This window comes from Callorhinus ursinus, unplaced genomic scaffold, assembly GCF_003265705.2.
Source record: "Callorhinus ursinus isolate GAN/ISIS: 27379988/994484 unplaced genomic scaffold, GSC_fseal_2.0 scaffold27, whole genome shotgun sequence".
Taxonomy (NCBI): Eukaryota; Metazoa; Chordata; class Mammalia; order Carnivora; family Otariidae; genus Callorhinus; species Callorhinus ursinus.
The window spans coordinates 6,388,663-6,405,352 of NW_027397089.1; the positions used below are offsets into that span (position 1 = coordinate 6,388,663).

Below are 16,690 nucleotides of genomic sequence, written 5' to 3' on the forward strand. Positions count from 1 at the left end.
ATACATGTAACCCTAACAATCACAGATAATTCCCTTTAATAATAATTAACAGTGAGTGGATAGTGGGTATATGGTAGTAGTGGTGGTAGAGTTTTCAGACCTCTCAAAAGTCCCTCACAAAAACACAGAGCACCTAAAAAATCTACAAAAACTCATATTCAATAGCTATCCCAAAAATAGATGTCACAGTGTTTCTATGAATGCCCAAATGGGAGCAAGGAAAGATAAATGTTGTATCTTCCCAAGACGTGCATGGCAACAGATTCTGTGCAAGAAGAAAGATGAAAGCAACAGGGTATCAGGCAGACATGGGAACTCCAAAATAGCTAGCAGACAATAACCAGAGAGGTTAGCAGGCCAACATGAGGACAGCAGCTGAAACTGAAGGGCCCATACATTCCAATAGGGAGTAAGTACAAGTGGTCCTCAGTAAGGTATCAATGGCCCAGGATACACTGGGTCTGATAAACTCTACATACTTTCAGGAGAAAGCTCCAGACTGAGGAGAAATAGCTGGGAAGAGAATCCAAACTGACCAAGCCAGAGACTAAAGAGAGAAGAAAAAGAGGGTTTCAAGACAGAAGTGGAAGATGGGAACAGAGTCAGAAAAATCTGTAAATGTGGCAATAATTTTTTAATCTGACAAAAACATTAGAGCACTGTAGAATCATGAGGGGTAAAACTATCTTCAATCACTCCTCTCTTTTAAAAGGTCAAGGAAACTAATGCCATAGAAAAACAAATAACAGAAGAGTACTAAAGCCAAATCCCATAGAATATTATATATGTAAAAGAAGGAACAGATTCACAGCCCTACAGAAAATAAAAGCCCAGCAAAAATGTATATTAAAAAAGAAATTTAAAACTCTACACTTATATTTCAAAGTAAACTAAAAGATATTATGAAAGTGATAAACCAAGGAGCAACATAAATCATTCTATAGAAAGACTCAAATGATAGGAGAAATTTCAGAAAAGAATTATGACAGAATGAATCATTTTGGAAATGATCACTAAACTAAAAAGAACACAAGATCAAATAAGCTAAATTGAAAATACCTTAAGAGAAATAAAATAAAAGGGGAAACATGCTTTAGAACAGAAAGAAATGAAGCAATGAAAAGGATTCAACACACACGAGTCACCAGAAGGGAAAAAAATAGGAAATAAAACAAGAATTAAATTTATAATTTAAGAAAAACTCCTTGAAATTCTAAAAAAGGAATTGAATCTATATATATTAAAGGGACACATTGTGAATCTAGAGAAATCAACCCACACTGACCAATACCAGGACATATTCCAATAAAATTATTTGACTTTAAGGAACAACAAATGAGAAATTTGTCTAAGAAGAAAGTTAATAATTAAAAGAAAAATTAGATTGAAATTAAGTCTTTGACAGCAATACTTCATAATAGGAAAAAAATGGAATAATACATTCAGATACCCATATAAAAAGAAAACTGAGTAAGAAATCTCTTACTGAGCCACTATGAAAGCGCCTCCAAGAAATACTCTTAAATAAGGTGGGGGAGGGGGAAATTTGTAAAAATAATTAACTAAACGTATTTAGTATACTACCATCTGTATAAAAAGGGGACAGAGGATTTGTTCATTCATTCATTCATTTATTCATTCATTCATTTATCTATCCATCCCTTTTGTATTCACCATAAAAGACTCTGGGAGGATAAAAATAAACCAATAGTGGTTACCTGTTGAGAGGACCAGGAACTAGGTGGATTGTGCATAGGATGAGGAGTGCGCTTTTCACTGTATGTATACGATTTTTACTATATGTACTTTTGATGTTTGAATCACTTGAACACATTATTTAACTGGTGTGGGATAGGACTTGAGCATTTTTTAAAGCCTTTCCTAGAGATTCTCATGTGAGCCATGATTAAGGACTGCTGCTTTAAAATCTAAAGGCAGCCAAATCAGTGAAGTAAAAGAGAAAAAAAATTAAGAAATTAGTGAAAACTACTACATAAACCCATATTTTAAATGTGTTACTTTGACCTAAAAGTCTTATTTTTTAAGAAATGTGTAACTGACATATTAAGTAAAATATCCTTAAAATGTTGCTTATTTTTATATATAATTCTTCCAGCTTGTCTTGAATAAACTTTTTAAAAAAATACATAAACCTTTTGCTTCAATGCTTATTGCTCTAATACAGTTTGACAAAAAGGTCTTCCAAATTTACAATGGATTTGACAATTCAATTTATTTTGGAATAAGAAAGAAAATTTTTAGATGTATCTGTCATAATGACTCTCCCGTTATAGGGGTTATAAAGAGGGTAGGTTTTCTAACAACTGAAATTTATTCATTTCCCAGTATCTTACCCAATCTAAAATATACAGTGTTAAATGAAAGGCTTATGAGACCAAACAGAACATAAAATTTTTATTTTCCTTTCATTTTTTTCCTCCTCTTCATAATGCTGTTAATCATTCTTAAAGACAGGTGAGTGAACAGGATGTCTTCAAGATATGCTTAATCTGTATTTCCTTTAGCATACTCTACTTCTTGGTGGGACTGCAACTACATTTTGGGTTACCTATGCAGAACTAGTTAATTCCTCACATACTGGGTCATCAAGCTAAATGCTCAGAAGTATCAAGCCACTGCTCAAATCTACCCTCAGCCAAGTGCCATAAAGCACAATAATCACAATAGCCTCTGGCTAAGGGGCCCAAGTGTCCAACACCTGACTAGCATTCACTTTGAAAAAGTAAACAAAAACATTAAGAATAACATCTATTCAGGCCACTTGGGTAGCTCAGTCAGTTGAGCATCCAACTCTTGGTTTTGGCTCAGGTCATGATCTTGGGGCTGTGAGACTGAGCCCCAGGTAGGGCTCCATGCTCAGTGTGCAGTCTGCTTAAGATTCTCTCTCTCCCTCTGCATCTGCCCCTCCACCCCCCCACTCACATTCTCTCTCATTCTCTCAATAAATAAATTATTTAAAAAGAAAAAAGAATGCTATCTATTCATATTTCATTAATATAACCTATGAAATCAGCAACAGAATATAGGTAGTAACTTGAAGCAGTATAAATCCATTTATGAGGTCAATTTAAACACTATTAAATGAAATGCTGTATTTTCACTTAACTGTTTTTGTTTTAATTAATTCTCAAACAGAAAAATCAACATACTATAACCAGGAGGCATTTCAATAGGAAATGGCATTTAGAAGAATAGGCCCAGTCGTTAAAAAGTTTTTACAGAAAAGTCCCAAAGCTAGCCATAGCTACCAATTCTGACAACTATCAGAGATGATAATTTAATAACCAGTTGCATCTGTTAATTCAATTTTTTAAATGTGGTAGCATTATTATTATCAGGTGAGACCTGATAAGCTGCCAAGTTTCTTCAGTGCTCGTCACACATGCAGACCAATTTGCTATGGGAGTCAGATAAAGAAGACAAAAGAAATTAGAATGCAAGGTGTACTAAGATGAGTTCTCTCTTCAAGTTTCATGAGAAGTCCTTTAAATAGCTACCTCTGACAAATGCAGCATGACTCACTTTTCTTCCTGCCGTTGGGCTACACACCCTGGACAGAACAGGAAAGGAGAGGTAGTGTACACCCCCATTGTATGGCAGAGTTCACAGTGTTCCTTATTTCCTTCTGTTACAGGCACATTCACACCCCTCCACCTATCCTGGTAATTAGACCATATCGCATAAAACAACACTGTTCGAGTTCTCTGCAATAGTTATTTTTGTTTAAAAAAAAAAAAGAAAGAAAGCTTATTTAAGGTTTTGCAAACATTACATTTATTAATTACTCTTTCTCTGATTAGACTAAAACCTTAACAAAGGCACACCCAACAACGGTCTAAGTAGAAGTAGATTTATTTGCAAAACTGAAAAATTAAGCCCTCCACGCTGAGATGCCATGAAAATACCTGGATTGTTTATGGTGATGCATAGGTATGAATTTTGTTTTATTTTTATTTTTCTGAATTGTCCATTTTTTCACATAAACATATTATTCTTATAAACACATAAGCATACTAACATTTTTTTAAGAGAAAGTTTTCTCAGCTAATTTAATCTAGTCTTGTCAATACTATCTCTTTGTATTCCTGAATGTTTTTTTTACTTACGATACCAGAGAGATAGGCACCAATATATTATCCCTGTCATCATAAATAACAGAAAACTTTTTCTATTTCATTAAGCTCTACAAATATTTAGAAGATCTGTATATGTCTTAATATAGAAAATATATGGATTGCCATACTCTTCAGAAAATATATTGACTTTCAGATATCTGAAGAACAACTGGCAAGCCATAAATTCAAGGAAGAAATTTAATAAATATCCACTACTTAAAAACTCACTTTTGCTAATATTTCATCCTATATGTGTGTGTGTGTGTATATATATATATATATATATATATATATATATATATATATATGTTTAGCATACAGTAGGCCTCTTTTGACACAAATTTAATAACATCTCTTATTCCTGGGACACCTGGGTGGCTCAGTCAGTTAAGCGTCTGCTTTCGGCTCAGGTCATGATCCCAGAGTCCTGGCATTGAGTCCCGCATCGGGCTCCTTGCTCAGCAGGGAACCTGCTTCTCCCTCTGCCTGCAGCTCCCCCTGCTTGTGCTCACTCGTTCTCTCTCTCTGATGAATAAATAAAATCTTTAAAAAAAAATAACATCTCTTATTCCTAAAAAATTATCAGATTGAACTAGCTTTGTATCAGTTTGAAAAAAAGGCTATATTCCCAGAAAGAAGTGGATTACAAAAAAAGGAGGCCAAACAGTGAAGCTCAAGATTTTCTAAATTCTTAATGAATCTGGTCTGTACAATATAATTTAAATATTTTTATCGAAAATACATTTCCAGAAAGTCTAACACATACACCTATACATGCACAAACTCGGTAAGTATAAAGCAAAAATAGAGACTTACGAGTTATTTCCCAGTTTGAGTTATCCATATTTTTACTTGCCCTTTCTCTATTTACAAGGACTCCAAAAACTGATTATGTAAACTATTTCCTTAAAAAAATTTACTGAAAATATCTGCTTTAAGTTAATGTATTTTAAGACTGAAGTTAGTTTCCTGCTGTAGCTACAACAAAGAATATTTAAAATTTAGAATGTTCCTTTCTAGTACACTTCTAGACTAAGATGAAATAGACGCAGATCTCCCTATTTTCTCAATAAGTACAGCTAAAACACCTAGACACTGTATTTAAAACAAATGTAAGATGATTCTAGAAGGTGGCAAGAAGAGAGACCTAGGGAGGGACCTGGGACAAAAGAGAATGACGCATCATTCCGTTCTGTGAGTTTTCTTTTAGCCTCATACATCCCAAGCTGGTAATGAAATGACCAGCAACCAGGAAATACCAGTGGGCACAAACAACAACCCCAAGAAAAGCCCTTCCTCTCTAGCCAAAGGACCATGGTAGGGGCAACTCAGCAGAACCAAAAACTTGTAGGTAATAAATGGCCTGAAGACAGCCGAACCCATGGGAAAAAAATATGACTCCACAACCATCTCTGTGAGCCAAGGCCAAAGTGCTAAGCCCAGACTTCCACCTTGACCAGCTGTGGGGAGGTTTCCCATCCCACTCCCACTGCCCTCTAGGTGATAGCAGAGAAAACCAAGTTGGGAGGCATTTTTTGAACCTGAATCCCCATCCAGACATAAGGAGGCTCTCTCTCCCTCCTTTCCTATGTCAGAAAAAGCTGAGGGGGGAGTCAGAACTTTTATAAACGTTTAGAGGTAACAAGGCTTCCCACCCCACGCTCCTCCTATCAAGCAGGGTGGTATCAACCAAGGCTGATGGGGGGACTGAAATCCCACTTTTTCCCAGGATTAAAAGGCACCTTTTTGACCCAGAATGTCAAAGGCAGCTAAGTAGGAAACCTGCACCTGACAATAACAAAGTGGCATCTACCTTCCCCTAACTGTGCAGTGTCAAGAGACCCGTTAAAATACCAGATTTAATTAAGATCCAAGGAGTCATATGAAATACCCAAAATGCATAGGATATAATTAAAACCACTCATCACACCAAGAATCAGGAAAACCTCAACTTGAATAAGAAAAGACCATGAACAGAGAGCAATAAGCTGACACCAATGTTAAGATTATTTGACAAGGATTTTAAGGCAACCATCATAAAATTGCTTAAATAAGTAATTATGAACATGACTGAAACATAAGGAAAAAAAGAAAGTTTCAGCAAAGAAACAGAAGATATAAAGAACCAAACAGAGGGTGCCTGGGTGGCTCAGTTGGTTAAGCGCCTGCCTTCAGCTCAGGTCATGATCCCAGGGTCCTGGGATTGAGTCCCACATTCAGCTCCCTGCTCAGTGAGGAGCCTGCTTCTCCCTCTGTCCCTCCCCCCGGTCCTACTCACTCTTTCTCCCTCTTTCTCTCTCTCTCTCTCTCTCTTGCAAAAATAAATAAAACCTTAAAGGGAAAAAAAAGAACCAAATAGAAATTTTAAAACTGAAAAATATAAAACTAATAGTGAAGAACTGACTCAAAAGCAGAATTGGTAAACTATAAGATAGAACAATAAAAATTATTCAAACTGAACAGCAGGAAGAAAACAGACTGAAGAAATAATGTACAGAACCACAAGTACCTATAGAGCTGTAACAACAAGAACAACAAAAAGCTCTGCTAAATAGCATACCTGCCTTTTTTAGTTCAGTGTGGCTATGAGACCTCCCAGTACTTTTTCCTATAGGTTATCTGGCCAAGGTGGTAAGATACTCCATAAGTCAGTTTACCCTTTTATTCACATGGTATAAAGAGGAGAGAGACCCTTCTTGGTATGGAAGTAAAATCACCTGAAAAAAGTTTTCTTTGGAAGTACTGCTTCCTATAAAGTCTTTTTAAACTGAATATGAGTTTTGAAGACTCAACTTGTTACTCTTATATTATCACTGTTAACAGTAAAAGCAGTACAACAACCATGATAATGCCACTGGGGATTTATATTGGTCTTTATTGTGAAAAGCTGAACGTGTACATGAGGTCTTAGATGGTATCTCAAGTATGTTACTGTTCTCATTAATAGACTGAGAAACTGAAACTGCATTTGCAAAGGTGTATGTCTCACTAAAAGGCCCAGAATAAGTCACTCATTATAGGCAGAAAAAAATATATAAAGTTCTCTCATTATTCAGTATTGCATCTTCCGATAAACACTATAATTCCAAATATGCGGCTGGTAAGTGTGGCTGTACACAACATAATTAGCCCTTGGGGAACAGGCTGCATTATATTAGTGAATTCATTCATTCATTCAAGAATATTAAGTGGGCTCATACTATGTGCCAGATATGACTCTAGGCACTGGGAAAGAAAATTCCTAACTTAAAAAATTACATTCTGGTAGGAGAAAACAAAGCATAACCAAATTAAAACAAAATAACAGGTGAAAAAAAATGCTATGAGGAGGAGGAAAAAAGCAAGGAAAGGTAGCTAGGAAATGCTAAGCATTTACAGAGTGTCTTATTTTCTATTGCATCGTCAAGGAAAGCATCCACAAGAAGGTAGCATTTGAGCAGGTATTTAAAGGAAGCTAGGGTTCAGTGAGAGTTATTAAAAGTATAATATTCAAAAAGTTAAAATGGGACTCATATAAATTGAACATATGCCAAAGATTTATTCTACTCACTTATTAATAAATGAATAACTTATGTTAAGACTGATTCAAAGAGCATTTGAAGATATGTATATATCTTTTATATATATATATATATAAAATTTAAGTAATGGTATGTTAGACTAAGAAAGAGTGCAAGGTTGGAGACAAAACTGGCCAATGTCCTACAGGTCAATAAAGAGTATTTTTGAAGTTATCTTTTCTAATAGAAATGACAATGTTCTTCTGGGAAAAAATTAATTAACATGTAATGTCAATATATAGGAGACTTACAATCAACAGTAAACAGCAAGTCAAATAAAGTACATTCTCCTAAATAATCCAAAGTCTTTTAAACAATATCCCCTAAGACACTGAAAGAACACAGCTCACCTTTTCCCTTATTTTCAAGTTTTTCTTTTTTCTTTCTTTTTTTTTTTTTTGACAAAGCTTTGCAGATAGAAGAGCATTCCAGTCAGAGACACTGTGAATGAATCACAAAACATTTCCCTCCACTCACCACTCCGACAGCCAAGAAACGCCCTCCCCAACACACTCACACATTCACCTGAACCTTATTAAGTTAGAAGTTTGGTGTAAGTAAATAGATGGAAAAATTAGAGAAGCCAGAAGATTTACATTGGAAGGAGACTGAGAATTGAGGTCGGGAAATGATTTGATTTACATTTTTAAAAACATTACCTGCTGAAATAAAAACTCATTAGGGAGAAGAGCAAGGGTAGAGGCTAGAAGACCACTTAGGAGACCATTAAAACAGTCTAGGCAAGTAAACAAGTAAATATATAGTCTGTCACATGTAAAAAGTGCTATGGAGAAAAACAAAACAGAATTTGGGAAGGTTGACAGGGATGTCTGCATTGTCTGGAAAGGTCTTCTCTGATAAGGTGATATCTGCACATGGATCTGAATGATATAAAAAAGAAAACTGAGGGAAGAGTGTTCCAGACATAGGGATAAGGCACAATGACTGAGGAGAGAGAATCAGGGAAAAGATGGGGAGAGGGGATAAAAGAGAATGGAGTGCCTTGCAAACCATTTTAAGGACTTACTTGGCTTTTAATTTGGGTGAGATGAGAAGCCATGAAGGTTTCAGAGCAGAGAAAGGACATGATCAGCTTTATTAAGTAGTAGATCACAGTGGCTGCAATGTGGAGAATGGTCCGTAAGTGGGCAATGACAGAAGCAAAAAGGTTAGTGAGAAGATCCTTTAGTATTCCAAGGGAGAAATAAGGACGGCTTAGTATAGGGGGGTAGCAGTGACCCCAAGGACAAACAATCAAACCCTGGACATTTTGAAGGTAGAGCCACCAAGCTGTGATAAAGGAACAGACGTGGAGTAAATGTGGGTATCAGCCGTAGCAGCGGGAGATACAGAGCTGCCATTTATTGAGATGGGAAAGACTGCAGAAGAAACAAGCTTATTAAGGACATTTGGGGAGAAGAGGAGACATTGATTACAATTTATGAAAAAGGTTAAATACCTCACTTTGGAAGTTACAGGATTCCAAACTCTTCAGATGTAATCACAGTAAGAAAAATCAGAATATCGATTTCTAAATTTAATCCATCAGAAGCAATATCTTTCATCAAATTGAGTCTCAACTAACCCTCATTGCTTCTCACAAATACATACTTTTCAAAATGGCATTTATCATTAATTTCATCCATTGTTGGTCAATATTTTACATATTGAACCAAGCATCTGATCCTTCATTAAGTATTTATTAAACACTTTTTGAAATTATAGTACATGCTTCTGCAAAAGGCCTGCATATTAAATTTTAAATTCACAGGGTTTACCTGAAGTTCTCTGTATCTATCTTGAAAAGAAATGGCCTCTTGCTCTTTTTCTTTAAGGAAATCTTTTTCTAAGACACTATGCTTTTCCATCAATGATTCCACATCCTAAAAGAAAAATCCAAGTATAAATTTTGTAATATTTGATGGCATAAAATATATTCAATTTTTTCAATGAACACACCAGAAAATATTTGGTAAGGAAAGCACTTACAGGAAATATGGTTTAAAGCTCAACATTATTACAGATTGTATGGCCCACTCTCATTTCCAGACCTATATTAACATTGATCTAACACTAAAATTATTCACACTAATAAATGAATAGCATCTAAACAAACTGTAATCAGCACAAACTATCTCTACATATCTACATATACTTTCTATAAATTTGCAAAGGTCTTTTATAGTTATATTTATAGGAAAGAGAAATGAGAACATAAATAAATAATTTACCAAAACAGCTGTATATCTAAGTACTCTTGTCAAATATCCCATGCTGCCTAACTTCCCAGAGGGACAAGTCAATGTTACAGTATAAGAAATACAACACTACCTGTTTTCAAAGTAAATAAAAATAAATCAGAAGAAAAGCATTAGAGGAAAAAATTTGGTAGGAGATGTTCATCTTTAAAAGTAAGTATCTAAGACTAGCCATTGCTTACCAAAGACTTTTCTAAGTGATAAATTCACAAAACTAATTTAAATCTATAGCCAAGGGAAGACAGCATCTTCTTCCACTCATGAGTTTTTAATCAGAGATTAGGATTATATCAAATTTTGTGTCTATGCAATTCAAACATTTATTTTTTTAGGCAAATGTAAATATACCTTTTTAATTCTCTGTTTTTCTTCTTCAGAAACTTTGAGTTTAATCTCCAGACTTGAAATTTTCTGCTGAAGCTGTATGTTTGATACATTGGCTCCAGGATCCTCAGAATCATCCACAAGAGCAATTGTTCCATTACTTTTCTCATCATTTAAACCCAATGGAAAAAGTGAGATATCCAGATGAGTGTGTGTTGATTGCTGAATCTAAACCACATTAAAAAAAAAAAAAATACACAAGAGGGGAAAGTTTACACTGTACCAATAATGAAAACATCCAAAGGGCACCAGAAACCACATTTGGAAATTAAGTTGTAGCAAAGGTTCTGAAATTATTTCACCCTTTAGGTAAATCAACAGAAGACCTCAAATTGTTACAACAACCTGATTTTTGCAGCTAAGAAACAAAATTCCCTCTAAACTTTAGAGTCTAAAGCATTTATTATTTTGCAAGCAAAGCACTAAAAAACTTAAAACATTTTCTTATGCTTTGAAAGCATATTATTAACTATAGACACATCTGATATTCAGCAGTTCTTAAATTTATGCAAACATCCAGAATTTGTGTATTTTTTAAATTGTAAATCAGAATTTGAAATTTATTAATAACCACTAATTGATCATCAATCACTCTCTAGTAAAGATAACAGGTGACTCAAGATTGTGTACTGTACTTTCGAAATCTGGACTAATTGCAGCATCTAGCCCAATGCCTGGATCAATAAATATATGAATGAATAAACCCAATGACTGCTAATCTTTTTGGTTTTTACTCTAAAATTGAAATGAACACTCTAATACCTAAAAAAACAGGTTAAGCTTCCCTGAAAAGAGAACTAATTATTTTTTGTAATTATTTTTTCTTTTGAAGTTTTGAAGGTTTGAAATGGAAAGCTAAGACAATTTTAATAAATGATATACTTAACCCGTATTTTGGTAACTATGGCTACTTAAAAACTTTGCAATTATGCCACAAAACAAACATATTATTCAGTTTTTTGAATTCTAGATATTAGCCTCAAAGTTAAAATATCTACAAAAATACTTTTCATAAAAATAAGTAAAAAAAAATCAATCTGAAAAGCTTCATTTAAACCTCTAGTTTTTTAAGCATGTCAACTTCTTATAAAAATATATTTGTCTTTACCTGTGCTTTAGGAACAGTTTGACTGACAATGCTGTTGTCTGTGTGTGTATTTTCTGGTGATGAAATGATGGGCTCAGAAGAGAGGCAGCCAACCGAAGTAGCATGGTCATGGTCCAGTATAATCTCAGGAGAAGCTGGAGAAAGATGGACTCCAGATACTAAAGAAAAAATAAATAAATGAAGGATTATCCAAGAGAAAGTCAAGAACAGGTTGAAAGGAAGAAAGAGAGTAGAGGGAAGGGAAGAGAAAAGGGTAAGGGAAGTAAAAGCAATGAAACAAAATGAAGATTCTGTGACTATTCCTCGGGGACCATTATCTAAAATCTAAACTAGTATTTCTAAATTTATCATGACATTTCCACATGAGACCCAGACAAAACAGTTTACTAATGTCTTAGTGTTTACATAACACATTACCATAAGTAGTGCATTTCCAACTGAGAGAAAGCATTCAAATATATTATCCATTTATTCAGTTAAGAAAAAGCACTAGCGTGCCTACTAATATCTGCCACAGGCACTAAGCATGGAGAAGAGACGGTGAACAAGACAGATGTGTTCACGTACTCAATGACCTTATAACCCAGAGGCAAGTCAAATCAATGAAATATGTATTACAATAAATTGAGTTAAGAGGAAGAATAACTACTTTAATAGCTAATCCAGGGCGCCTGGGTGGCTCAGTCGGTTAAGCGTCTGACTCTTGATTTCAGCTAAGATCATGATCTGAGGGTCATGAGATCAAGCGCCACATCCAGTTCAACGAGCCACAGGAAGTCTGCTTGAGAGTCTCTCTTTCCCTCTCCCTCTGCCCCTATGCCCCTACCGCACATGCTCTCTCTCTCCCAAATAAATAAATAAAATCTTTAAAAAAAATAAAATAGCTAATCCAACTGCCTCTGTGTTAACTTCTTTTGTAACAAGCAAAAGAATTTTCATGTTAAGATCAATTTTAGTTTGCTGAATTGTTTCTATAAAAAAGTAATGTTGAAATAGAATCCTATAATTAGTTTGACAACAAATTATTATTAGATTGTGATTAGGTTCAAATACAAAGGTCATGAAAACAAAGCTGACTGCCAAGATGAAATAAGACAAAAATATCTATAAGGGCAAAATAAAAAGATAATACATATTATTACTATATCCTCAAATTTCTTTCTAAAAATTCAAATATGTTTGAATTATGTGTTTTAAAGTTTAAGAAGAGTAAATCATTTTTAGCAGTAATCTATTTCTATGTTTTGGCTTTCTAAATTATAAAGACCTTTATTCCACATTGGCATCAGTAGCAACGTCAGCGAAGTTCTACCATAAATTCTGGAAGGCAGCTCACAATGGAAATTGCATTTTTCCCTAAAGAAAGACATTTATAAGGTCATTAGGTATTTAATAACTAAGGAATATATCAATTTCTGATTGGCACCCTATGGGATCCTTCAATTATCTTACAGACACTATTATTATGTTACAATACCAAGTTTTTAAGATACTATGTGCCATACTGGATAAGGTATTCTACATTGTTCCACAGGCATTTCGCTATTTTAACTAAAATACCGAAAACTGGAATTTCAATTCATGTTTGTACTTGATATATCTTTCCCAGAAATTATTTTTTTCTAATCTTCACTATTCTGTATGCTAACATATTTCTTTAAAATGTCAAAATAAGTCTACTTCTAATTCTGAATTATAATTTATAATAAAAATATTCCTAATGAACTTTTAAAGGCATGAAAATAAGTACTATTATACAGTAAGAGGGAATACAGCCTTGTAATTAACAGCATAGACTCTAGACCCATATTGTCATAGCAGGTGTAAAACAATTGGCAAGTTTAACTTCCCTTAGTTTCCTTGCCTGTAAAATTGGCATAGAGTTGCTGATGAGACTTAAATTGACTACAATATGTAAAACATTTAGCACTGTGCTGATATTATCTTCATTATTACTTCAAAGATCATTAAAATTTGTTGGACAATTATGTTTATTTCTGGGCATAAAGGGTATGTGTGACTATGATCCTGGGTTCAAGAAACTCTTAAAAATATCATTCTGATCTGGGGTGCCTGGGTGGCTCAGTCAGTTGAGCAACTGCCTTTGGCTCAGGTCATGGTCCCAGCGTGCTGGGATCCAGCCCCACAGCAGGCTCCCTGCTCAGAGGGGATGCTTCTCCCTTTCCCTCTGCCCCTCTCCTTGCTTGTATGCTCTCTCTCTCTCGCTCTCTCTCTAATAAATAAATATCTTTTTTAAAATATCATTCTGATCTAATACCTGAACATTTTTAAATCTCTTTATATATCACTCATATTTATAACCATAATCTAAAACATCATATTGTCCCAAGTTAAATTCTCATCCTACAACATTAAGTGGTCAAGTACATTAGAAGGAAAAGTAGGTAGAATAATGGAAGGGAGGGGATGTAGGAGGAAAGAAAGGAAAGCGATACATAAGGAAAGAGGAAGGGAGAGGTTGAGGAAGGAAAGTAGGAAAAGGGGGACCTCACACTTGTGACTGCAACCTCATATTTCCACCAGCTACTGCCACCCTATCACACTTTCCTTTTATAACAAAATTTCTTGTCTCCAAATGATTTGTTTCCATTTTTTTTCTTCCTCTCCTACCCCTTATCACTCCACTGGACCCATCATTTAAGATAATAATTTTCCTTTCAGTTACTATTAATCAAATGAATACGTCTTACATGCTCATTCTTTCTTTAGTTCTCAGGAGCACTCACTACTAGTGCCCCTCCTTGTTCTTGAACCTCCCTCCTCCTTTGGCACTTGTAATACCATTATCTCCTAGATTTCCTCCTAATAGTTTGACTATTTTGTCCTTGCTTTCTTTTCAGATTCTTTCTCCACTCAATCTTAAGTTTCATTGTTCCCAATGTCCACTTCCCAATATCCACATTATTACCACTTTGAAAATCCATTATTTAGATTATGACCTGTAAGCTAATGATACCTAAATTCACATCTCTAACCACCAACCACATGCAGACCTCCAGATCCATATACGCAACTAACTACCAGACAGTTCCATTTAAGCTGTCTAGCAGGTATGTCAAACTTACCCATTATCTTACATAAAGTTGCTCTGCTTCATATTTTCCATCTTAGTTAATAGTACCTCAAAGAACTATTTGCCAAGACAGAAATGATACCATTAAGTGCCAACCTCATTCCAGTCACCCTGTGCTACTAACAGTTCTAATTATGCCATAGAGTTCAATACCTCTGTGACCTCACAATATACTGCCTAAGTAAAGGTCATAGGTGTGGAGTCAAAGATGGATTCAAATTTAAACAATAACAATTTACTCGTTATGCAGACTTGGGCAAATTACATAAACCCCTCTAAGCCATTGTTTCTTCTTCTGAAAATGGGGAAATAATGTGTAGCTCAGAACAAAGCTATACAGCTTAACTCAGATGATGTATATAATCACTTCATTGTACCAGATAGGTACACAGTAAATATTCAGTAAATGGAAGTTGCCACTGAAATTATCATTTGTCAACATTCAAAACAAGCTTATCCAGGAATCTTTTCACCTGCTCCATTACCACCCAACCATAATATAATTTAAATGTCCCACTATCAACATATGACAGAATTTCTAAGAAATAACTATAATTAAAACATTATATATAATAATGGGATACAAATAAAGCAATGACTAGGGAAAAATCTATAGTCTTGAACACATCAATCCATTTTTTAAAAATCAATGAATTAAATTCCCAGGTCATAAACTAAAAAGAAACAGTAAAGAAAATTTAAAAAGCACAATAAAGAAAACAAAGATAATGCAGATAGAAGTAGATTAAGAAGAAAAGTAAATCTAATTAATCTATCTAATTTCTAATTTGTTTTTTTTTTTTTTGCTTTGAAGATTTTATTTATTCATTTGAGAGAGAGAGAATGAGAGAGATAGAGAGCACGAGAGGGAAGAGGGTCAGAGGGAGAAGCAGACTCCCTGCTGAGCAGGGAGCCCGTTGCGGGACTCGATTCCGGGACTCCAGGATCATGACCTGAGCCGAAGGCAGTCGCTTAACCAACTGAGCCACCCAGGTGCCCCTATCTAATTTCTAAAAAAAATCCTGAATTTCTAAAAAGAATAAAAATAGTACTTAATTAATTAAAAATAAAAAAGGGCAAGTACAAATACACAAATTAAATGACAAGGGGAAAATAATTAAAACAAAACACTTTTTTAGTAATAAAACTCTTCTGTAGACTTCTAAGTAAATTTGAAAAATCTAGATAAAATAAGCAATTTTCCACAGAAATACAGCTTATATAAGTTGTTCTGATTAGAGCTAAAAAAAAAAAAAAAACACTCAAAAAGTGAACAACTGCCTTTGGGAAAAAAGTTAGGCATCTACCCCACAGGTAAAGCACTCAAGAAAATTTCTACCAAAAACTCAAAGAATGGATAATCCAATGCTCTAAAATTGTTGCTGAACATTGAAAGTAAAGGAAAATGTCAAAATGTCATTAGTATTATGTAACATTAACATAACACTGATAGCTAAGCTTGATAAAGACAGTACAAAAAGAATCGTTAGAGATTTTTAGAGTATCACTTATAAATAATGACAAAGTTGTAAATAAAATATTAGTAAAAAAAATCCACTACCATATTGAGAGAATGACATGCAATGAACAAGTCAGATTTGTTCTAGTAATGCAAGGCTGGTTCACTATAAAGGACTTCATTAACAAAAATTTCCATATTAATATATTTGGAGAGAAAAATTATATGATTATTTCTAAGACTCTGAAAATGCTTCTGACAAAAACTGAATACCCATATCTGTAAAAAACACTCGAGAAAACAGGAATTGATGGACACTTTCTTAACATGATATAGGCCTTAGTCCTAAAGTCAGCATGTTAATTAATTAATAGGGAAAAACTAAAGTTGTTTCCTATATGAATAGGAGCAAAACAAGGATGACTACTATCTCCATGCCACTGAACATTCCACTAAAGGCATGAGCCAAGGTGTTAGACAAAAGAAATTAAATAGAAGCATAGAAATAGGAGAAGGAGGAAAACTATTTCATGTCCCTACTAAGTAAAACAATACATATATTCAGTAAAGTAGCAGGATATAAACTTAAACACAGCACACCAAAAACAGCATTTACTTGTAAAAACAATTAACCATTTAGAGTATATAATGGTACAGAAGAATACTATTTTCCATAGCAACAATGACAAAA

The 16,690-nt window shown here is 34.4% G+C and overlaps 1 protein-coding gene across 13 annotated transcripts in view; it reads right to left on the reverse strand.

The window, feature by feature from the left end:
- CCDC91 (coiled-coil domain containing 91) overlaps positions 1 to 16,690 on the reverse strand; it is a 349,003-nt gene that overhangs the window by 237,969 nt on the left and 94,344 nt on the right. For 11 of the 13 annotated variants that reach the window (XR_012373954.1, XM_073877771.1, XM_073877767.1 and 8 more), the window contains exons 4-6: positions 11,447 to 11,604; positions 10,303 to 10,506; positions 9,475 to 9,579 (exon numbers count right to left, since the gene is read on the reverse strand). Coding sequence is in view for 12 of the 13 variants with exons in the window: in XM_073877771.1 (XP_073733872.1) it covers positions 9,475 to 9,579; positions 10,303 to 10,506; positions 11,447 to 11,604 (467 nt within the window). In the remaining variant the exon portion in view is untranslated. Of the gene's footprint in view, positions 1 to 9,474; positions 9,580 to 10,302; positions 10,507 to 11,446; positions 11,605 to 12,713; positions 12,803 to 14,532; positions 14,666 to 16,690 lie in introns of those variants that run through there. The other 2 variants (XM_073877769.1, XM_025879810.2) reach the window with 1 other exon arrangement.